Source organism: Eschrichtius robustus, chromosome 2 (assembly GCF_028021215.1).
Source record: "Eschrichtius robustus isolate mEscRob2 chromosome 2, mEscRob2.pri, whole genome shotgun sequence".
In the NCBI taxonomy this organism is placed as follows: domain Eukaryota; kingdom Metazoa; phylum Chordata; class Mammalia; order Artiodactyla; family Eschrichtiidae; genus Eschrichtius; species Eschrichtius robustus.
This window is the reverse complement of record NC_090825.1, coordinates 173,654,035-173,678,121: the sequence shown is the minus strand read 5'-3', so window position 1 is coordinate 173,678,121 and position 24,087 is coordinate 173,654,035. Positions and strand designations below refer to the sequence as shown.

The following is a 24,087-nucleotide window of genomic DNA, read 5'->3' as shown; positions in this document are numbered from 1 at the left end:
TTCTTTTTCCACACCTGACCTGCCCTAGGACCCTCCCCAGCATGCCTGCACAACTTTTTTCCAAGGTGGATTCCAGCCCAGAGGCCTATGGGGAGCCTTGGCATCACCTATCATGGGGTGGTGCCCCCTCTTTTTTGACCCCCAAGAAGCCTTTCTGCACAGGTGCAGTGTCTCCCTTGCCCCAAGGATGGGACATATATGACCTCTTGATCTTTTCCTCAAGCAGGGTTTAGCCCCTCTCTGTTCCTGCCGTGACTGTTATCTTAAAGTGTCCTCAGGGGACAAAGCCTGGCTATTTACCCTGTTTCTGTTGTTATTTCCATCTCAAAGTGCAAACAGGAGGCCAGTTGTAAATACCTAATCTGGAGCCCATCTATCTCCTGCCTCAGTCAGAGAGGCTGCCTGTAGTACAGAGTGGGGAAGAATGGTTAGACACTGAAAGTCAGCAGTACTCAGAGACCAATGCAGGGCTGAGGAAGGTTATTGCCCACAAAATGGGAGGGTCCCGCTCCTCTTCCTAAAAGTCCTCTGGTTCCGGGACACAAGATCCATCTTGCTTTTGTCATCAGAAATGGAACCTGAATCAACAGGGGCTGACAGCTGCCTTACCAGCAGGAGGTTACAGTGGGGCAGGACCTTCATGGAGGGCACACCCTCCTCCTGGGGCTCTCCAGGACAGCAGTACTCAGGAGGGATGAGGGCTCAGTGGGAGGAAATGGAAGAAAAAAAAAAAATCCACAAGTGTTGCACAATATCACCAGAATATGTTCTTAGGAAAGGATCTAGATGGAAAGGATTCATCAGCCCTTATGGAGGAGAAACAATGAATTTGTTTGGGGGCATGAGAAGAGGTTTTCTGAAAGAGGTAGCGCGGGAACTGGGCCTTCAAGGACTTGTGCACTGTTGACAGAAAAAGGAAGGGTCTACCAGGCAGAGGGCACAGCCAAGGCAAAGGCTAGGAGGCAGGAACATGGGTCTCTCTTGTATATACCTGTAGCTGAAGCTGCCTTGGGGAGGTCGGGGGAGATGTCCAGTGTTGCCAGGCAACCAGAAGGCTGTCCACTCCCTGTCTTGTGCCCGGAATTTGTCACAGGGGAAATTAAAGGGAAAGGGAGGTCCCAGGCACAAGCCTGGCCACAGCCCTCTAACCTTTAGCCCTGGCCCACTCCAGGGAAGGGAGACCCATGGCGGGGGTGGGGGGGCGGGGGGGGGCAGGGAGCAGGGAGGTAGGAAACATGTGAGCAGGGACTTTAGAATACCATTTTTTTATAAATGAATTTTAAATTAATTTTTATTGGAGTATAGTTGCTTTACAATATTGTGTTAGTCTCTACTGTACAGCAAAGTGAATCCGCTACACGTATGCATATATCCCCTCATTTTTGGATTTCCTTCCCATTTAGGTCACCTGACCAGGGACTTTAAAACCATGTGACGAGTCTGGGAGGCACAGGGGACTATGAGGACCCCTAGAGGCATCTGACTCAGCCTGGAGGATCCTGGAGGACTTCCGGGAGGAGGTGATGCCTGGAGAAAAAAGCCAGAATTATTCTGGAGGATGAAAGAGTGTTCCTAGCATGATATTAACGCTTGCAAAGATTGGGAGGAGAGAGGGCCTAGGACTCTTCAGAGAAGCTGAGACTAATTCAGGGGCAGTAGTCTGAGGCTGGGGTGCCAGCTGGGGCCAGATCATACAAGGACTTGAATCGTGCAGACAAGGGGTTTGGACTAGTATGGGAGGAAGGTGAAAGTCACGGGATTCAGTCCCAAGGCCAAGACCACTCTGTGATTTCCATTCTCTCCAGAGACAGGAAGCTCACTAGTCACCAGGGAACCCAGCTCAGTGCAAAGGGTATCTTATGCTTTGGTTGCTGCTGTTAGTTTTGGTTTTGCTTTGGGCGTGCTTTATTTATTAAGCACGCACAAAGGTATGCCAGAGAAAAACATGAAAACCCGCATGCCTTTCACTCAGCTTTATCAGGTTTTGACTTCTTCGTGTTTTTGAGATCTTCTTAAAAGTAAATAAATTATAGCTGATAGCCCCATGTGCCCCCTCTGGTCTTATTTCTCTCCTTCCTTTGCCAAGGAAAATGCCCTCCCGAACTCGGTGTTTATTCTATTAAAACCTATCTGAATTATGTGTGCATTTAGACAATATATGGAGTTGTTTTGCACATCTGGAAGCTTTACCTAAACGGTACCATGGGGCTTCCCTGGTGGCGCAGTGGTTAAGAATCCGCCTGCCAACGCAGGGGACACTGGTTCGAGCCCTGGTCTGGGAAGATCCCACATGCCGCGGAGCAACTAGGCCCGTGAGCCACAACTACTGAGCCTGCGCGACTGGAGCCTGTGCTCCGCAACAAGAGAGGCCGCGATAGTGAGAGGCCTGCGCACCGCGATGAAGAGTGGCCCCCGCTCGCCGCAACTGGAGAAAGCCCTCGCACAGAAACGAAGACCCAACACAGCCAAAAATAAATAAATAAATAAATTTATAAAAAACAAAAACAAAAAAAAGTACCATGTGATCTACATCCTTCCACAATTTATTTTTGTCCCCTCCACATTGCAATTATGAAATATATCTATTTAACACTCATTCCTCATTAGAAAAAAAAAGATAAACACAAGAAAACAAATGCTGAAGTAAACAAAGAACAGGATAGAACTTCCTTCATTTGATAAGTGGCAATTTCCAGGAACCCACAGAAATGTCTTACTTGTGAATTATGAAAAACATTTTTGGTAAAATCAAGAACAAAATAAGGATGCCCATCTTGCTATTTTCCCAGTGCAATAGTAAATAAGACCTAAAAATATTGGAAAGGAAAAGTGAATGTTAACAGTGATCATATTTCCAGAAAGTCCTAGGGACTTAACTTCTGGACTAATTAGAGGACTCACCAAGATTAACGTACAAGGGAACAAGTTTCTATGTTCTAGCAGTGAACATTGGAAAATAAGAAACAAATCCTCTACCTAATATACGAAAATCCCTTGAAAGTTAAAGAATAATCATAACAAGACTATGAATAAAGCTGTTATTCTCCTAAGAATGTGTCTGAACAAATCAAGACAAAAAGTGAGTTCCCCAAAAGAACACTCAGTATTTTAAAGAGTTTAATTCTCCCTAAATGAATTTATAAATTCAGTGCTATCCCAATTAAAATCCTAAATAGATTTTTTGATAAAATTGTTTTATTGTGGTAAAATATGCATGACATAAAAATCTACCATTTTAACCACTTTATTTATTTTTTAAAAACTGAAGTAGAGTTGATTCACAATGTTGTCATTTTAACCATTTTTAAATGAACAGTTCAGTGGCATTAAGTACATTCACATTGTCATGCAACCATCCCCACCATCCATCTCCAGAAATTTTCCATCATCCCCAACAGAAACTCTGTCCCCATTAAACACTCACTTTCCATCCCCCTCCTCCAGCCCCTGACAATCACCATTCTACTTCCTGTCTCTATGAATTGGACTCTTCTAAGTACTTCATATAAGTAGAATCTTAAATAGATTTTTTTTGAGTCTTTTTAAAGAAACTTAATTTGGAAATAATTTTAGAATCACAGATGAGTTGCTACCACAATACAGAGAGTTTGGTGTACCCTTTACCCAGCTTCCTCTGTCAATAACGTCTTACGTTACCATCATACATTTGTCACAGCGAGAAAATCCTTACCGGTACAATACTATTAACTAAACTCCAGGCTTCATTAGATTTCATGTTTTTCCACCAGTGTCCTTTTTCTGTTATAGGATTGCATCCAGGATCCCACACTATATTTAGTCATTGTGAAACCCTGTAACTCATATTGGGATTTGAACCCACACGCTGGGACTCGAACCCAGCCCAAACCCAGATTGGGACTTAAACCCACAGTCATTTAACTGAGAGCACACACCTGGTCTCAGGACTTAATGAAGTTCAGGTTCTTGATGTCTCATCGCAGAAAGAATTCAGTGAGACAAAATGATAGGTAGGAAGTGGATTTATTTAGAGAGAAACACATTCCACAGACAGAGTGCGGGCCATCTCAGAGTGCGAGAGTGGCACCAGGGTATGGGGTTGTCAGTTTTTGTAGAGGTGGGTAATTTCAAAGGCTAATGAATGGGAGGAGAATTCCAGCTATTTTGGGGAAGGGGTGGGGATTTCCAGAAATCGGGCCACCGCCCACTTTTTGACCTTTATGGTCGGCCTTGGAACTGTCATGACACCTGTGGGTTTGTCATTTAGCTTACTGATGTGTTACAATGAGCATATACTGAAACTCAAGGTCTAGTGGAAGTTGACTCATCTGCCATCTTGGACCTATTTGGTTCTAATCAGTTTATGTCGTGTCCTCGGGCTATGTCATTCCTTTAAAGGTTGTGCCCTGTCCCCTTCCCTCCTGTTTCATTTGTATTAGTTTGTTCAGGCTGCCATAACAAAGTACCACACACTGGGGGGGCTTAAACAACAGAAATTAATTTTCTTGGATCTGGAGGCTGGAAGTCCAAGATCAAGGTATCGGCAGGGTTGGTTTCTTCTGAGGAAGAACAGAAGCAAAAAAGGAACAGAAGCAAAGAGGGGAAACGTAGGGCCTTCAAGACAAAATTGTAGGTCTCCCACCTAGAGTAATGAAAATAAAAACAAAAGTAAACAAATGGAACCTCATTAAACTTAAAAGCTTGTACACAGCAAAGGAAACAATAAACAAAACAGAAAGACAACTCACAGAATGGGAGAAAATATTTGCAAATGAATCAACTGACAAGGGATTAATCTTTAAAATATACAAAGAGTTCATGCAGCTCAATATCAAAAACAAACAAACAGGGTCTTCCCTGGTGGTGCAGCGGTTAAGAATCTGCCTGCCAATTCAGGGGACACGGGTTCGAGCCCTGGTCTGGAAGATCCCACATGCCTCAGAGCAACTAACACCATGCGCCACAACTACTGAGCCTGCGCTCTAGAGCACGGCGTACCACAACTACTGAAGCCTGCGCGCCTAGAGCCTATGCTCCGCAACAAAAGAAGCCACTGCAATGAGAAACCCGTGCACCACAACAAAGAGTAGCCCCCACTCGCCGGAACTAGAGAAAGCCCATGTGCAGCAACGAAGACCCAAAGCAGACAATAATTAATTAATTAATTAATTAATTAATTAAAACAACCTAATCAAAAAATGGGCGGAAGATCTAAATAGACATTTCTCCAAAGAAGACATATAGGTGGCCAAGAGGTGCATGAAAAGATGCTCAACGTCACTAATTATTAGAGAAATGCAAATCAAAACTACAATGAGGTATCACCTTACACCAGTCAGAATGGCCATCATCAAAAAGTCTACAAACAGTAAATGCTGGAGAGGGTGTGGAGAAAAGGGAACCCTCATGCACTGTTTGTGGGAATGTAAATTGGTACAGCCATTATGGAGAACCGCATGGAGGTTCCTTAAAAAACGAAACATAGAGCTACCATATGATCCAGCAATCCCACTCCTGGGCATATATCCAGAGAAAACCATAATTTGAAAGGACACATGCACCCCAATGTTCATAGCAGCACAGTTTACAATAGCCAGGACATGGAAACAACCTATATGTCTATCAACAGATGAAAGGATAAAGAAGATGTGGTACATATATACAATAGAATATTACTCAACCATAAAAAAGAATGAAATAACACCATTTGCAGCAACATGGATGGACCTAGAGATTGTCATACTGAGTGAAGTCAGAAAAAGACAAATATCATATATCACTTATAGGTGGAATAAAAAAAATGGTACAAATGAACTTATTTACAAAACAGAAACAGAATCACAGATGTAGAAAACAAACTTATGGTTACCACAGGGGGAAGCAGGGTCAGGGGGAGGGATAAACTGGTAGATTGGGATTGGCATATACACACTATTATATATAAAATAGATAACTAATAAGGACCTACTGTATAGTACAGGGAACTCTACTCAGTACTCTATAATGACCTATATGGGAAAAGAATTGAAAAAGACTGGATATATGTATATGTATAACTGATTCACTTTGCTGTACAGCAGAAACTAACAGAACATCGTAAACCAACTATACTCTAATAAAAAATTTTTTTAAATTGCAGGTCTCGCCACCTATCCCTGCCACCAACAAAACAAACCAAAACAAAATCCACTGAAGTAAGTCGATTTTGCTGCATTGACATAAGCAGGTAACATTGAGCTGCCTATCTCATAAAACATCCCCAATACATGACACATATGAACAAAAGGAAAATAGTAAATTCAGAGAGAGTAATTGAAAAGATTCACAAAATGAAAATTCACACAAATCAGCTGAGGAAAAAGTCCCCCAGAAAAGGAATCAGGAAGTAAAAGAAAACCGTAAGTCAACACTTTAAAGAGAATTAAATATAATCAAACAAGCATTTGAGGACATGAAAAATCATCTTACATCAAAAATTCAAAAACTAAAGAACCAAGTACTGATGTGGGCAGAAAAGAAAAACAGGGGTAGATGAAGAGAGATTTGAATCAACTCAGGAAATAAGTGGAAGAAAAAGAAAAAATTATTTCAGAAATGCAGAATAAATTATAAGGTACCCAAGAGAGAATAAACTCAAATGAAAGTGTAATAAAGGGCATTGGATAAAAGCAGAAAAACAACTAAGAAAGTGACAATGGGGACTTCCCTGGCGGTCCAGTGGTTAAGACTCCACACTCCCAATGCAGGGGACACAGATTCAATCCCTGGTCAGGGAACTAAGATCCTGCATGCTGCATGGCACGGCCCAAAAAAAACAGAAAGCAAAGAAAAGAAAAGAAAGTGACAATGACATGAAGAAAGAAGTGAAAAGGCATCAAGGGGAAATGAACAGAAATGGAATTTCAGACACTGAAGGAGTAATACATGCATTATTGTGGTCCTTGAAGAAGGAAAACAAAACAAGAAAACAGAGCTGATATTTAAAATCATAATCCAAAAACTTTCCAGAAATAGAAAATCACCTGAAATTACACACTGAGAGGGCTGGCCAGGTACTTGGGAAAATTAACCCAGATGGTCAACTCTGAGACATATTCCAGTCAGGCTACTTGATTTCAAAGATTAAGATAAAATCCTTAAGCCTTCCAGATCAAATAATTTACAAAGTCATAAGAATCAGACTGGTATCAGACTTTTCAAAACTAATGTTCAAAGCAAGACAACAATGGAGGAGCATTAAAAAAAAGAACTCAATGAATGAAAGTGTGAACCAAGGATTCGATATCCAGCCCAGCTGTCCTTCAAATACGTACAAGAAATAAGGAACTCTGTACCCACTAGCCTTTCTTGAAGAATCTCTGAGAGGATTCCCTTCATCCAACAATGGGATGATTTTTTTCTCATAGAGGCATGAAATAGAAATTTGTAAATTGGTGCAGCCACTGTGGAAAACAGTCCAGAGGTTTCTCAAAAAACTAAAAATAGAATTGTGATATGACCCAGCAATTCCACTCCTGGGTATTTATCTGAAAAAAACAAAAACATTGATTCAAAAAGATATATGCACCCCAATGTTCATAGCAGTATTATTTACAATTGCCAAGACATGGAAACAACCTAGGTGTCCATCAAAAGATGAATGGATAAAGAAGATGTGCCATATATATATACATATATATATATACATATGTACACACACACAATGGAATACTACTCAACCATAAAAAAAGAATGAAATTTTGCCATTTGCAGCTACGTGGATGGACTTGGAGGGCATTATGCTAAGTGAAATAAGTCAGACCGAGAAAGACAAACACTGTATGATATCACTTATATGTGGAATCTAAAAAATACAGCAAATTAGTGAATACAACAAAAAAAGAATCAGACTCACAATATAGAGAACTAGTGGTTACCAGTGGGGAGAGGAAGGGGAGGGGCAATATAAGTGTGGGGGAGTGGGAGGTACAAACTATTGGATGTAAGATAGGTTACAGGGATATATTGTACAACACAGGGAAAATATCTAATATTTTGTAATAATTATCAATGGGAAGTAACCATTAAAATTTGTATAAAAAATACAAATCCACAGCTAACATCATACTCAATGGTGAAAAGCTGAAAGCATTTCCTCTAAGATCAGGAACAAGACAAGGATGCCCACTCTTGTCACTTTTATTCAACATAGTTTTGGAAGTCCTAGCCACAGCAATCAGAGAAGAAAAAGAAATGAAAGGAATCCAAATTGGAAAAGACATAGTAAAACTGTCACTGTTTGCGGATGACATGCTACCATACACAGAAAACACTAAAGACGTTACCAGAAAAATTGTATAAAAAATAAAAATAGGGCTTCCCTGGTGGCGCAGTGGTTGAGAATCTGCCTGCCAATGCAGGGGACACGGGTTCGAGCCCTGGTCTGGGAAGATCCCACATGCCGCGGAGCAACTGGGCCCGTGCGCCACAACTACTGAGCCTGCGCGTCTGGAGCCTGTGGTCCGCAACAAGAGAGGCCGTGATAGTGAGAGGCCTGCGCACCGTGATGAAGAGTGGCCCCCACTTGCCGCAACTAGAGAAAGCCCTCGCACAGAGACGAAGACCCAACACAGCCAAAAATAAATATTAAATAAATAAATAAATAAATAAATAAATAAAAATGCAATAATTTTTTAAAAAAAATAAATAAATAAAAAATAAAAATATATATTTTTTTTTTTGCAGAAGAAAAAAGAAATTCTGAAACTCCTTCCTGTGTATTCTCTGGCTGAACAAATAAGCAAATATATTGTGGTTAATGAGAACCACATTTCTCACTGTTGGAGAAAAGGTGTTACAAATAAGGAAAGGGGAAAAGCTAGGGACTTCCCTGGCAGTCCAGTGGTTAAGACTCTGAGCTTCCACTGCAGGGGTCATGGGTTCGATCCCTGGTCAGGGAACTAAGATCCCACAAGCTGTGTGGTGAAGCCAAAATAAAAGAGGTGGGGGAGGAGGAAGACCAGAATGAACTCTGTGATGTTGGACTACAAGTAGGGTATCAGTATGAACTCATGGTTTTTAATATATGTGTCCAGATAAGTAGATACAGAAATACAGACATATAGTATGTCTATGTATGCCTATTTGTACACACGCATGTGTTTCCGAGCCCTGTCTCCCAAGAAGACCTAGAACAATGGACACAGCAATAGCAAAAGCACACCTAAACCACAAGATACCAAAATTAGTGGATAAAAGTTTGATGAGAGATGGAATATTTTCTAACTCCCAACGTTATCTCCTCGCAAGATATTTATTCATTACAAAGAGGAAAAGACTCACTTTGCAATGGAGTAAGCTGGTGGGCACCACCTTAACCAGATAACTGCAGTTAATGCCAACAATAATAGACATAGCGACATTACGTAACCTTTGAGATGAGGCACTGGGAAGTATGCAACACCACTTCTGTGGTATTTTTGCCAAAAAGGATAACCTCAATCTAATCAGGAGAAAAAAAAAACACACCAGATAAACTCAATCTGAGGGACAGTCTACAGAAAAATTGACCAGCACTCATCAAAAATGTCAAGAGCATGAAAGCCAGGACAAGACTAAACCCTCACAGATTGGAGGAAACTAAAGAATGACAATTAAATGCTATGTGACATCCTGAGTCAGGAAAAGGACCGAATAAGGTCTGTAGTTGGGTTAATAATAGTGTATCAATGTGATGTTCCCGGATTTGATCATTATACTGTGGTCCATAAGATGTTAACCCTGGAGGAAGGTGGATGAAGAGTATTTAGGAACTTGTGTCTTTTCCCCAACTTCTCTTGTAAGCCTTAAAATCATTTCAAAGTACAGAATAAAATAAATAAATGCATCCAGCACTTCTTTAACCCATAACTTTTATCTCAATGCAAAGTTTCTATTGAGTTTGTGCCTTTAGTGGTTTCTCCACCAGCTGAGCTCCAAGGTAGAGACTCAGGTGTAATTTATTTGGGACATGACCCTGGGAAGCATGACAAAGGCAGTGGGGATGTGAGAAATGGAAGGGAAGGGAACCAATAATGAGGATGTTAATAAGGAACTAATGATGGTGGGCAACTGAGGCTGAAAACTTTGCCTCAGAGTCCTCCTTCCAGAAGGATAAGTGAGCTGGAGTATTTAACCATTAACTCTGATCAGTCATTGGAGATGTGGTGGCATCATCATTCCTGGGCATTCCTGGCTGCCTTGTACGTGGGTAGGGAGGACTCTGATGGTCAGGAAAAGTCTTTAGGTGGCCAAGTGTCTCAGATGCTGGGCATTGGATGTGTGGGGGCTGGTACACCCAGGAACATGCATCAGTCAGCTTAGGTTGCATTGCAGTAACAAACAATCCCAAAACAGCTTAGAACAACAAAAGCTATTGCTTGCTTATATGACAGGTCTGTGAGGGTGGGCTTCTGATATTCCCAGTCATATGTTGAGTCTGGGGTATCATTCCTTCTAAAGCACTTGAGTGGTTTTTTCTTGGCCTCATATAATTTCTCCCCATGCATGTACCAATCAAAACTCCACCAAAGACTGAATGGGGGGGGGACTCCCCTGGTGGCACAGTGGTTAAGAATCCACCTGCCAATGCAGGGAACAGGGTTCAGTCCCTGGTCCGGGAAGATCCCACACGCTGCGGAGCAACTAAGCCCGTGCACCACAACTACTGAACCTGAGCTCTAGAGCCCACGAGCCACAACTACTGAAGTCCTTGCGTTCTAGGGTCCGCGTGCCACAACTACTGAAGCCCGCACACCTAGAGTCTGTGCTCCGCAACAAGAGAAGCCACCACAATGAGAAGCCCGCGCACCACAATGAAGAGTAGCCCCCGCTCGCCGCAACTAGGGAAAGCCCAAGCACAGCAATGACGACCCAATGCAGCGCCCCCCCGACCAAAAAAAAAGATTGAATGGGGACCGTCTGCAGATTCTTAGAGCTCTCTCCATTCAGTTCTCTCTTCTTGGAACTCTGTCCGTTGAATTCTAGCCTTTCCAGCCTGCCTGAATTACCAACTCTATCTCTTCAAGCCAGTGAGAACTCAGAGCTCTGCTTGGGTTTACCTTCCCTGCACTGCAAACTGGAAACTCCTTCCAGGCAGTCAGCTGGGCCAATTGTAGGGCTCACCTTGTTTCTCCCCTTTCAAGGACCACTGCATTACACTTACCTCCAGAGACTGAAAATAATTCTTTCATATACTTTGTCCAGTTTCTCACTTACTTCAAGCAGGAGCTGGTACCGCATCTTGGCTGGAAATTATCATGGGGATCTCTTAATTCTGTCTTTACAAACACAAGCTGGTAAATAGGAATTACAATAATTACTGGAGGGATTTTTCTTGAGAAAAGCCATTCCAGCATTCACTGAATTTGGACAGTGTGATTCCTGGATCATTTTTGTTTTCAACACAGTTCAACGGTTTCCATTTTTTCCCCCTTTGTCCCCTTTTATTTCACTGGAATTATTTTTAATAATCAATTATGCTAGCTTCATAGAAGGAGCTAGGAAGAATTCTCTCCTCTACATGCCAGGTGCATGGCTGGGAGCCGAGGTTCTGGAATTCCTCTGTGGACAAGTTAATAAGAATCTGCTACACTATGCCACAAATAGCAAATACACCCCAGCATCTCAGCAATGTAACACAACACAGTCATGGCCAAAACACGCTCTTGCAAAACTGTTGCAGATCAGAGAAGCTATCTTGCATCCAAGTTGCAGTTGTGGGTTCCCGCATTGGCAAGGGGAGAGAAGAGTGTGCAGGGAGGTGACCACCAATCCTTCTTAAATGTCCCAGTCTGGAAATGACATGGTCAATCTAGTCTCAGCCCATCTACTTACCAGGCGTGTTTCTGATGCACTGCTTGAAATGAGTCCCATGAGCCCAACCTGAATTTGGTTCAGTTCCCCCAGACGCAGGCCTTAAGACAAGGATTTCAGTACAAGAGGTTGATTTGTTGTGTCATCCTCAGAGGGCGCTAGGAGAGAAGGGAAGGAAGCCATAAGAAAGCATTATTTTTTTTAAATTTGTATTTATTTTTTGGCTGCATTGGGTCTTCGTTGCTGCATGTGGGCCTTCTCTAGATGCGGCGAGCAGGGGCCACTCTTCATTGCTGTGCGTGGGCTTCTCATTGCGGTGGCTTCTCTTGTTGAGGAGCACAGGCTCTAGGTGTGCGGGCTTCAGTAGTTGCAGCTCACGGGCTCAGTGGTTGCAGCACGCGGGCCCTAGAGCGCGAGGGCTTCAGTAGTTGTGGCTCGCGGGCTCTAGGGCGCAGGCTCAGTAGTTGTGGCACATGGGCTTAGTTGCTCCATGGCATGTGGAATCTTCCCGGACCAGGGATCGAACCGTGTCCCCTGCATTGGCAGGCGTATTCTTAACCACTGTGCCACTAGGGAAACCCCAAAAAAGCATTATTGGCATTATTGAGCAGGTGGCTTATTCCTCTTGCTAACCTCTAAAAGCTCTGAAACATGCCTCAGAGTTGTCTAAGTCAAGAGCAGAGAGAGTTGGGATATTACCCACCAACTCATTGCGATTTACCTCGTACAGCACATCCATAAGAAGTACAACACGTGGTAGACAGAATAACATCTCCCCTAAAGATGCCCATGTCCTAATCCCCAGGACTTATGAATAGTTTATGTTACGTGGAAAAGCAGGAAGTAAGGTTGCAGGTAGAAATGAGGCCCCTAATCAGCTGATCTGAAAATTGTGAGATTAGACTGCATTATTCAGGTGGGCCCAATGTAATCACCGGGTCTTTTAAATGTGGAAGAGGGAGGGAATTCCCTGGTGGTCCAGTGGTTAGGGCTCCCTTCTTCCACTTCAGGGGGCACGGGTTCGATCCCTGGTCAGGGAACTAGATCCCACGTGCTGCAGCTAAGACCCAGTGCAGCCAAATAAATAAATAAATAAATATTTAGAAAAAAAATTTATATGAAGAAAATCATAAAACTTTACTGAAGGACATTTTTAAAGTACCCAAATAGGGGAGGGAGGGTGGGGGAGGATGGATTGGGAGTTAGGGGTTAGCAGATGCAAATTATTATACATAGAATGGATAAACAAAATCCTACTGTATAGCACAGGGAACTATATTCAATATCCTGTAATAAACCATAATGGAAAAGAATATGAATAAAAAATATATATGTATAAAATCACTTTCCTGTACGCTGGAAACTAACACAACATTGTAAATCAACTATACTTCAATAAAATATGTTTTGAAAAAATAAAGTACCTGAATAAATAATTGGTTCATGAATCAATGAACACATAGATAGCTAGACAGACACATACATACCTATTTGTATTGTATATGTATACATATATGTATATATGTACATTCCCAACCAAAATTACAAACTGATTCAAAACTGTATCTGGGAAATAAAATACACAATAGTAGAGAAAAACATATTGAAAAAAGGCAATGTCCTAGTGTACATCAAACAGATTATCAAACTATAGTAACTGAAAAAAAAAAAACTATAGTAACTGAAACAGTGGCAAAGGAACAAAAATAAGTTCAGTGGGACACATAATGCAATGTATGACTTTATTAAGGGGATGTCATGGGGGGGCTGAGGGGGGGCTGAGACCATCAATAGATGAAAAAAGATGGTCTATAGCCTATGGTGGGATGGGTCTTAGAGGATAAGGGGGTCTCAGAATCTCCCTCAGGACCTCGAAGACCTCCGTACAGGAGGGGGATGGGAATTCACCAAAGGGAAAACCAGAAACGGATGGGGCCTGAGAGGAACCAGCAGACCGCATGTCTCAGTCGCCTGATCTCTGCGAACCAAGACAGGGTGGGGTCGGGGGGGAGGCAGTGACCCTCAGAGGGCTGGGCAGGGAGCCGAGGGCTTCTCACAGATCCAGGAGTTTTGTGTGCTACATTTGCCATCATTCCAGCCATCGTTGTACAATTCCACACAGTCCTCATCTTCGTGGTTGTTGGGTTCCCCTTTTTTCCAGAAGCTGTGAACCCCATGAGAGCTCTGAGCCCCCTACTCCACCCCGAGCCCACCCCCAGGCCCCCCTTTGGAGGAGCTGGTCCCTGGGCTTTGGCGGCAAATTGCCAAGTACCAGCCAGAGGGTGGTGAGGAGTTTGGAGGCAGGGTTTTGGAAATGTGGGTTAGGGTTGGAATCCACCTCCATTAGCATCAGCTCTGGCAAAGTTAAAATGCAGATTCTTGGGCCCTTACCCAGACTTATAGGATCCGAGGTCCCCACCACCACCACTCCCACCCCCAGAATGAAGGCAGGACTCTGCATCTTCACCAAGCGCCTCAGGTGATACTTTCCAGTCCCAGAGTCTGAGCAACCCTGCTTTGAAGGAGGGGCGTCCCTGCCCACACCCTCGGGCCATTGTCACTGGGAGGTCACCTGAGTTGGAGGGGGCTGTTGTCCACCCATTTCCAGGAACCCTCATTGTGGTGGTCACTGAGGCCAATCCAGGTGGGTTTATTATATCTGACATACCAAATCTTCAGGAATTTCTGGGGGCGGGGGTGGGGAGAGGGGTATCAGGAGGAAGATCCCTGAACGCCACGCGTCCCATGTTTGCCCACTTTCCCATGGTCCCCTGCCTCCCATGGAAGTTCCTTTCACAGTCTAGCCTATAGCCCCTACTCCAGTGGTATGTGTTCACATGTGCATGGAGGCTGTGGATGTGTGTTAATATACATACATGTGTGGATATGTGTTAACTTGTGTCTCAGTTGACATACATTATGTGTGGTCTCAAGGGTACTCTGAATTCCTTTTCTGTCCAGACATGGGCTCCTCTCAAACATGTTCTTCTCTCACTTGACCTTCCAGAGTCCATTATGGTTCCTCCTCCAGGAAGTCTTCCCTGACTGCCTCTCACCTCTCACCCCCATCTACCCCGTGGACCTCCATCTCTCAGAGGGCAGAGGAGTGCAGCAGAAAGCTCTCTGTTGACCAGTCATTTGGCCCAGCCCCAAGGGGAACCTTGCCCAGCCCACCTGCTCCTCAGGACTCTTGATGATCACCAGCTGGGCCCCAATGTCCTGACAGGCAGAGACAGCAGATTTCCAGTCACTCTGGGTCCAGGAGAATAAGTAGCAGCTTCCCTGGAAGAGTCCCCAGTTCCAAGGACAGGGACGGCACAGGCCAGCTGGGAAGGAGGAATGGGGTTGGGACAGAGAGGTCACTTGGCTCCTAGGCCCCAGACACCTGCGTCAGATCTTGGGAACCTAGGGCCAGCCACTGTGTTCAGCTGTCAGCTCAGTCCCCAAGAAATCCATGAGAAAGATCCCAGCTCTGCCCTGCCCTCCTCAGGGCAGCCATAGAAGGTGGGTCCCAGCCCCACCCGCAATCCTGTGACTTCCTCTTGACCTTGGCATGGGACCCTTACCCAGGGTGGCATTCATCCAGGTCAGGTGCTGCAGGATCTCCTCCAGGTTTGATTGCATCTGTCCCTGTGCAACATCAGCTGGAGGGAGAGGACCTCAATTATTAAGCACCTACTGTGTGCTTGGTGCAGAGAGGGCCCCATGACAACATTATGTATGGATCTCACAGGGACCTGAAGAGCCCATAGCACAAATGAAAAAACTGAGGCTTAGAGAGTGACTTGCCCAACATTGCCAGCCCCCAGGACCTCTTGCAGGGCCCCAATCCCCTCCCCCACTCCTGCCCTCTCTCCTTCACCCCTGGTGGTGATGGCTGGTCCAAGGTCATGCTCCCTCGGAGCCCCATCCCCTCTCTGACTCCGGAACCCGGCGTCCAGCCCCTCATCCAGCCTGTTGTTCTCCTCGTGGTGGTCCCCCAAATCTCTCTGCAGGACCTGGATCCTGGAAACTACAACAGAGCAGAGAATTCCCCCTTTATGAGCGCCGACTCTATACCTGACCCGGTGCCAAGTCCAGTTTCAAGGTCTCAGGGAAACTAAGCTCCCCACAGGGGAGGATGCACTGCATTTCACGTGAGGAAGCAGGATCAGAGAGGGGGAGTAACTGGCCCATGGTCACACAGAAGGTGACACGGAGCCCAAACGCCCCAGCCCTAGTAGGTCTGGGGAATGTGGAAAAGGGCAAAGACCATCCCAGAGAGAAAACCCAAAGGGACCCAGGACTCCAAACCCCCAGATGCTGACTCACCTTGAACCAGGGTGGTCAGCTGCAGCATGAAGAAACCCAGTGAGATGAAGAGCAGTAGGGGAAGCAGAGGGTTCCGGGCCAGACACCCTGCAGGACCAGCAGATGGACAGAGCTTGGGGCTCAGGGGCAGACCCTGTCCCACCCCGCCCCCTAACCGCCCCCTTCCCCAGCTGCCTGCTCCTGAACCAGCCATTCTGGTACCTGGTGAGCTCCTCAAACTGCGTAGGAGTCCAGGGTGTCTCTCAGCCAATCTCTGGCCCCCAAATGTCTCCTCCTCTGAATAGGACAGAGCACATGCAGTTGAACTTGGAAGCCTGCTGAGCCCTCTCTCAGAACTGCAAGCTGGAGACCAGACCCTCCCCCTTCCCTGCAAGCTGAAGGCCAGACCCCAGCACCCTCAGGACCCTGGGGCCCTGTCATCCCACCATCACCCCAGACTGGGGGTCCAGCCTCACCGGAGCCACCCGGCTCCTTGGGGTTACACATCTCTGCCATCCTCCTTTCCTCTCTGCCCCTCTTTCTAACTCCTCTCTGGACTATGGTTTTTATAACCCCACGTATTCCCCTCTGTAGCCCTTCCTCAGATCTGTTCTTTCTCAACTCAGGAAGAATGAGGAACAGGATGGGGATAACACTTCCTCTCAGAAAAATCCGGGGAGGGATAAAGCGCCTGACACAACTGAGAGGTCAGTTAGGATCGGGCAGAAGCTGTGCAGTCAACTTTGGTGCCAGAAGGCACTGTTCCAACCCCTATCCAGTCCTGGGACCTTCAGCCTCACATTCTCAGAGCCTCAGTTTCCTCAACTGTGAAATGGGACAATTACCCTGCCTCACACTGTAATTGTAAGGTTTAATACAGCGCACTAGTAATGGGTATAAATTGCCTATTCTAATGATGAATACTCAGTAATAACAACACTTAAGCATGTGCCCACTGTTCCCCCTGGTGTGTGTTCTCCCTCACTGTAGCAAGTAATAAGCCTGGATTTGCTAACCACAGGTGTGTTCCTAATGGTCTAACAGTTCTCACAATAGCCCTATGAGGAAGGTAGTTATTATTCTGCTTTACAGATGAGGAAACTGAGAAACAGAGAGGGCAAGCAACTGCCTGAGGTCACATAGCTCAAAAGCAGTGGGGCTGGGAGTTGACCCATGAGTCCCTGCTTAACCACTACACAAAGCAGTTACTTTTTTCCCCTTTGTAGTTACTAAGTATTTTGTAGAGAGTCACTTTGAAACTTTGTGTATTGAGCTTCCAATTTATTTCTGTATGGACCCTGGTCTCCTATCTGATGCAATTGGGTGTATGTTACAATCTAAAGTGAGTCTCTTGGGGCTTCCCTGGTGGCGCAGTGGTTAAGAATCCGCCTGCCAATGCAGGGGACACGGGTTCAAGCCCTGGTCCGGGAAGATGCCATATGCCTCAACTAAGCCTGTGTGCCACAACTACTGGAGCCCGCGTGCCTAGAGCCCATGCTCTGCAACAAGAGAAGCCACAGCAATGAGAAGCCTGTGCACCGCAACAAAGAGTGGCCCCTCTCACCACAACTAGAGAAAACCTGTGTGCAGCAACGAAGACCCAACGTAACTAAAAATAAATAAAGACAACAAATAAACTTATTTTAAAAATAAATAAAGTGAGTCTCTTGTAGACAGCATGTAATTGGAACATCTTTTTTATTCATTCTGTCAATCTCTACCTTTTAATTGTAGAATTTAACTCTTCTATATTTAATGTAATTACTGATAAGGTAGGGTTTCTATCTGCCATTTTGCTATTTGTTTTTCATATGTCTTATTTCTTTTTCATTCCTCAGTTCCTTCGTTACTACTTTTTTCATGTTAAATAGACACTTTCTTCTTTTTTTTTAAATTGAAGTATAGTGATTTACAATGTTGTATTAGTTTCTGGTGTACATCAAAGTGATTCAGTGCGTATATATTCTTTTCTCATATTCTTTTCCATTATAGTTTATTACAAGATATTGAATGTACTTCCCTGTGCTATACAGTAAATCGTTGTTGTTTATCTATTTTATATATAGTAGTTTTTTATATAGTAGTTCACCCTCTCCAGCATTTTTTTTTTTTTTTTGGCTGCGTTGGGTTTTCGTTGCTGCACACAGGCATCCTCTAGTTGCGGCGAGCAGGGGCTACTCTTTGTTGCCGTGCACAGGCTTCTCATTGTGGTGGCTTCTCTTGTTGCAGAGCACGGGCTCTAGGATGCTCAGGCTTCAGTAGTTGTGGCACGGGCTTAGTTGCTCCACGGCATGAGGGATCTTCCCTGACCAGGGCTCGAACCCATGTCCCCTGCATTGGTAGGCAGATTCTTAACCACTGCACCACCAGGGAAGCCTCCAGCATTTATTATTTGTAACTTTTTAAATTTATTTTTTAAATTATTTATTTATTTATTTATTTTATTTATTTTGGCTGCACCAGATCTTAGTTGCAGCATGTGGGATCTTCATTGCAACATGTATTGCAGGATCAGTTCCCCGACCAGAGACTGAACCCGGGCCCCCTGCATTGGGAGCTCAGAGTCTTACCCACTGGACCACGAAGGAGGTCCCCTGTAAATTTTTAATGGTGGCTATTCTGACCGGTGTGAGGTGGTACCTCATTGTAGTTTTGATTTGCATTTCTCTAATAATTAGCAATGTTGAGCATATTTTCATGTGCCTATTGGCCATCTGTGCGTCTTCTTTGGAGGAATGTCTATTTAGTTCTTCTGTCCATTTTTTTAATTCTCTTGTCCTTTTATTTAACCAGTTTTTTTTAAAAAATAGATCTTTATTGGAGTATAATTGCTTCACAATACTGTGTTAGTTTCTGTTGTACATCAAAGTGAATCAGCCATATGCATACATATGTCCCCATATCCCCTCCCTCTTGAGCCTCCCTCTCATCCTCCCTATCCCACCCCTCTCGGTTATCGCAAACACCGAGCTGATCTCCCTGTGCTATGCTGCTGCTTCCAACTAGCTAAATATTTTACATTCAGTAGTGTATATATGTCGATGCTACTCTCACTTCGCCCCAGCTTCCTCCTCCCACCCTGTGTCCTCAAGTCCATTCTCTATGTCTACATCTTTATTCCTGCCCTGCAACTAGGTTCATCAGTACCTTTTTTTTTTTTTTTTTAGATTCCATATATATGCGTTAGCATACAGCATTTGTTTTTCTCTTTCTGACTTACTTCACTCTGTATGATAGACTCTAGGTCCATCCACCTCACTACAAATAACTCAAAAATATAGAACGCTTCACGAATTTGTGTGTCATCCTTGTGCGGTGGCCATGCTAATCTTCTCTGTATCGTCCCAATTGTAATATATGTGCTGCCAAAGCGAGCACTTCTGCCCATTTTTTGATTGGGTTGTTTTGTTGTTGTTATTGTTGAGTTGTATGAGCTGTTTGTATATTTTGGAACTTAAGCTCTTGTCGGTCGTATCATTTACAAATATTTTCTCCCTAGTTGTAAGTTGTATTTTCGTTTTGTTTATGGTTTCCTTAGCTGTGCAAAAGTTTATAAGTTTGATTAGGTCCCATTTGTTCATTTTTGCTTTTATTTCTTTTGCCTTGCTAGACTGACCTAAGGAAACATTGGTACAATTTATGTCAGAGAATGTTTTGCCTATGCTCTCTTCTAGGAGTTTTAGGGTGTCATGTCTTATATTTAAGTTTTTAAACCATTTTGAGTTTATTTTTGTGTAGGGTGTGAGGGTGTGTTCTAACTTCATTGATTTACATGTGGCTGTCCAGCTTTCCCAACACCACTTGCTGAAGAGACTGTCTTTTCTTCATTGTATATTCTTGCCTCCTTTGTTGAACAGTAATTGACCGTAGGTGTGTGGGTTTGTTTCTGGGCTCTCTATTCTGTTCCATTGATCCTTTTGTCTGTTTCTGTGCCAATACCATGCTGTTTGATTACTGTAGCTTTGTAGTATTGTCTGAAGTCTGGAAGGGTTATGCCTCCAGCTTTGTTCTTTTTCCTCAAGATTGCTTTGGCAATTCTGGTTTTTTTAAGGTTTCATATAAATGTTAGGATTATTTCTACTAGTTCTGTGGAAAATGTCATGGGTAGTATAAGAGGGATCACATTAAATCTGTAGGTTGCTTTGGGTAGTATGGCCATTTTAATCAATATTAATTCTTCCAGTCCAAGAGCATGGGATATCTTTCTATCTCTTTGAATCATTTTCAGTTTCCTTTTTCAATGTTTTATAGTTCTCAGCTTATAAGTCTTTCACTTCCTTGGTCAGGTTAATTCCTAAGAACTTCATTTTATTTTGTTGTTGTTGTTGTTGCAGTTTAAAAAGAGATTTTTTTTAACTCTTCCTTTTTGATATTTCATTGTTAGTGTAAAGAAATACAACAGATTTCTGCATGTTAATCTTGTAGCCTGCTATCTTGCTGAATATGTTTATCAGTTCTAGTAGTTTTTGTGTGGAGTCTTTAGGGTTTTCTATTAAATAGATATTTTCTATTACTATATATTTTTGACTTATTTTCTTAGTGGTTGCCCTGGGGTTTACTATTAACATTGTTAATTTATAACAATCTAGTTCAGAGTAATATCAACTTAATTTTAATAATATACAAAACTCTGCTCCTATTTAGTTCAATTTCTGCCTCCTTTTGTGCAGCTATTATCACAAATTACATCTTTATACACATGTGCCCATCGACTTAGATTTCTAATGATTGCATTAAACAGTTGTCTTTTAAATCCGATGGAGGAAAAAAAGGAGTTGCAAACCAAAAATACATGTATACTGTCTTTTATATTTACCTGTGTAGTTACCTTTGTTGGTGTTTTTATTTCTTCATGCGGATTTGAGTTACTGTCTAGTGTTCTTTCATTTCATCCTGAAATACTCCTTTCATTTCTTTTATTGTGGGAAAATACACGTAACATAGATTTTACCATCCGAACCATACAGTTCAGTAGCATTTAGTACATTCATAATGTTGTGAATTTTGTGCAACCATCACCAATATCTAGTTCCAGAACATTTTCATCACCCCAAAAGGAAACCCCATACCCATTAAGCAGTCACTCCCCATTTCCACCTCCCCCCAGAGCCAGAAACCACTAATCTACTTTCTGTCTCTATGGATCTACCTATTCTGGATTTACCTATTTCATATATATGGAATCATACAACACCCTTTTGTGTCTGGCTTCTTTTGCTTAACATAGTGTTTTCAAGGCTCATGCATGATGTGACATTTATCAGTACTGTACTCCTGTCTATGGTTGAATAAAGTAGTTTTACTGGATATAGAATCTTTCATTGACAGGTTTTTTCTTTCAGCATTTCATATATGTCTTCCCACTGCCTTCTGGCCTCCACAGTTTCTGATGATCCACCGCTGTTAATCTAATTGAGGATCACTTGTACAAAGTGAGACATTTTTCTCTTGCTGTGTTCAAGGTTCTCTCTGTCTTTGAACAGTTTGATTATTATGTGTCTAAGTGTGGATCTCTTTGAATTTATCCTCCTCGGAGTTCATTTAGCTTCTGGGTATGTAACCTAACATTTTCATCAAATGTTGGATGTTTTCAACTGTTATTTCTTCAAACATTCTTTCTGTCCCTTTCTGTCCTTATTCTCCTTCTGACACTCCCATTATGCATATGTTGGTACGCTTGCTGGTGTTCCACATGTCTCTGATGCTCTGTTAATTTTCTGTTCCTCAGACTGGATAATCTCAATGGATCCATTTTCATTTTTTGCTGATACTTCCTTCTACCTACTCAAATCAATAGCAATTTGCCCTCTAGTAAAATTTTCATTTCAGTTATCGTACTTTTATTTATTTATTTATTTATTTATTTATTTTTGACTGCATTGGGTCTTCATTGGTGTACGTGGGCTTTCTCTAGTTGCAGCGAGCGGGGGCTACCCTTCCTTGTGGTGCGCGGGCTTCTCATTGAGGTGGCTTCTCTTGTTTCAGAGTTCAGGCTCTAGGCACACGGGCTTTGGTAGTTGTGGCACGCAGGCTCAGTAGTTGTGGTGCACGGGCTTAGTTGCTCTGTGGTATGTGGGATCTTCCCAGACCAGGGCTCGAACCCGTGTCCCCTGCATTGGCAGGTGGATTCTTAACCGGTGTGCCACAAGGGAAGTCCCTGTACTTTTTAACCCCAGAATGGTCTACATTGTTCCTTTTTATAATTTCTATCTCTTTATTGATATTCTCTAGTTAGTGATACATTATTCTCATACTTCTCTAGTTTATTAAATATGATTTACTTTTGCTCATTGATCACTTTAAAAACAGCTGATTTGAAGTCTTTGTCTAGTAACCAATATCTGGACTTTCTCAGGGACAGTTTCTATTCACTTTTTTCATGTGTATGGGTAATATTTTCCTGTTTCTTTGTATTTCTCATAATTTTTTGTTGAAAACTGGACATTTCAAATGCAAGCATGACTCATTTTATGGTGCTTCACTTTATTAGGCTTTGCGATAATGCATTTTTTTACAATTGAAGGTTTTTGGCAACTCTAAGTTGTCAGATGATGATTAGTAATTTTTAGCAATAAAGTATTTTTAATTAAGGTATGTACAGTGTTCTTTTAGACATAATGCTATTGCACACTTAATAGACTACAATATAGTGTAAACATAACTTTTATATGCACTGGGAAACCAAAAAATTTATGTGGCTTGCTTTATTTCAATATTTGCTTTATTGTGCTAGTCTGGAACCAAACCCAAAATATCTCTCAGGTATGCCTTGTAATATAATATGGCAACTATGGAAATTAGATTCTACCTCCTCCTGAAGGTTTGTTACCATTGCTGTTTTTCCATAGTAGTTGTTTTTTTGTTTATTTAATGACTTTTCTGAACTAATTCTGCAAAGTCTCTATTCTCTGTCATGTAAGGTTACTAAAATCTCTACTTAGCTTGGTGCTTAGCTAGTGATTGAACAGACTTCCTTGAAAACCTGAAACTAAAAGTCCCCCAGTCTTCACCCAAGGTCTCTGTGTGTTTAGACACAACTTCAACACTCAGCCAGGAAGATTACAACTCTGCCTTCGCCTCCCCTTCCTGCTTCCTCAGAGCCTCAAAGTCTGCCAGAATTAAGAGCTTAGCACCTTTTCAGATCTTTCCTGGGTATGCACACAGCCCTCCACATGCATGTGGCCTTCCAGATTCCCAGGGTATGTTGGAACTTGTCAAAGTCCCCAGGGACATCTCATTCCTTAACGTTTCCTTTTAAGACTTTTTGGTTAAGCTATTATTTACCCCCAACTGTTATCCATCACCTCAGGCAGCTGTGTTGTTAAAGCATTTGACAGGCGCTCCCTGCGGAGAGGTTTTTAGCATTGGGCAAGTTCAAGTGAGGTCAATTAAAGACAAGCTGTTTCAGTGTGGTCTTCTGGGGAACCACTAGACAGATCAGATAATTACTCTTCCTTGGGAATGAGGCTTTGTAAGAGCTCCTTACAAAGAAGGAGAACTTTGTAAGTTCTCCTGTAAGAAGAAGAACTCTGTTCTTCTTCAGTACCAGGAATGTGGGCTGTTATTTTTTAAGGCTATTTCTTTTTTTTTAAATATTTTTCTTTTCTTTCTTTCTTCTTTCCTTCTTCCTTTCTTTCTTTCTTCCTTCCTTTCTGGCTGCGTTGGGTCTTCATTGCTGTGCGTGGCCTTTCTCTAGTTGCGGTGAGTGGGAGCCACTCTTCACTGCGGTGCGAGGGCTTCTCGTTGTGGTGGCTTCTCTTGTTGCAGAGCACGGGCTCTAGGCACGCGGGCTTCAGTAGTCGTGGCACCTGGGCTCAGTAGTTGTGGCTCAAGAGCTCTAGACCACAGGCTCAGTAGTCGTGACACATGGGCTTAGTTGCTCTGCGGCATGTGAGATCTTCCCGGACCAGGGCTCGAACCTGTGTCCCCTGCACTGGCAGGCGGATTCTTTACCACTGTGCCACCAGGGAAGTCCCAAGGCTATTT

General features: G+C 43.1%; 1 protein-coding gene and 1 non-coding gene across 2 annotated transcripts; both read right to left on the bottom strand.

The window, feature by feature from the left end:
* Positions 1-13,569: 13,569 nt before the first annotated feature.
* Positions 13,570-16,712, bottom strand: CD209 (CD209 molecule). Its single transcript, XM_068534954.1, has 8 exons — positions 16,578-16,712; positions 16,324-16,398; positions 16,123-16,209; positions 15,674-15,823; positions 15,378-15,455; positions 14,986-15,137; positions 14,384-14,496; positions 13,570-13,975 (listed from the first exon to the last, which is right to left on the bottom strand). The coding sequence occupies exons 1-8, from the start codon at positions 16,615-16,617 to the stop codon at positions 13,834-13,836; spliced, it is 837 nt and encodes a 278-aa protein (XP_068391055.1). The 5' UTR covers positions 16,618-16,712; the 3' UTR covers positions 13,570-13,833.
* Positions 16,713-19,372: 2,660 nt separating this feature from the next.
* LOC137760297 (U6 spliceosomal RNA) lies at positions 19,373-19,479 on the bottom strand. Its single transcript, XR_011073262.1, has one exon. It is a non-coding gene; the product is annotated as a U6 spliceosomal RNA (small nuclear RNA).
* Between the last annotated feature and the right edge of the window lie 4,608 nt (positions 19,480-24,087).

What these genes read in the sequence shown, in the direction of transcription:
- CD209 (XM_068534954.1), bottom strand. Translation starts at nt 16,617, where the DNA reads ATGGCAGAGATGTGTAACCCCAAGGAGCCGGGTGGCTCCG. An exon ending in GCTGACCACCCTGGTTCAAG is followed by an intron (nt 15,824 to 16,122) that starts GTGAGTCAGCAT and finishes GCTCTGTTGTAG; the next exon opens with TTTCCAGGATCCAGGTCCTG. An exon ending in CTGGATGAATGCCACCCTGG is followed by an intron (nt 15,138 to 15,377) that starts GTAAGGGTCCCA and finishes CCTCCTTCCCAG; the next exon opens with CTGGCCTGTGCCGTCCCTGT.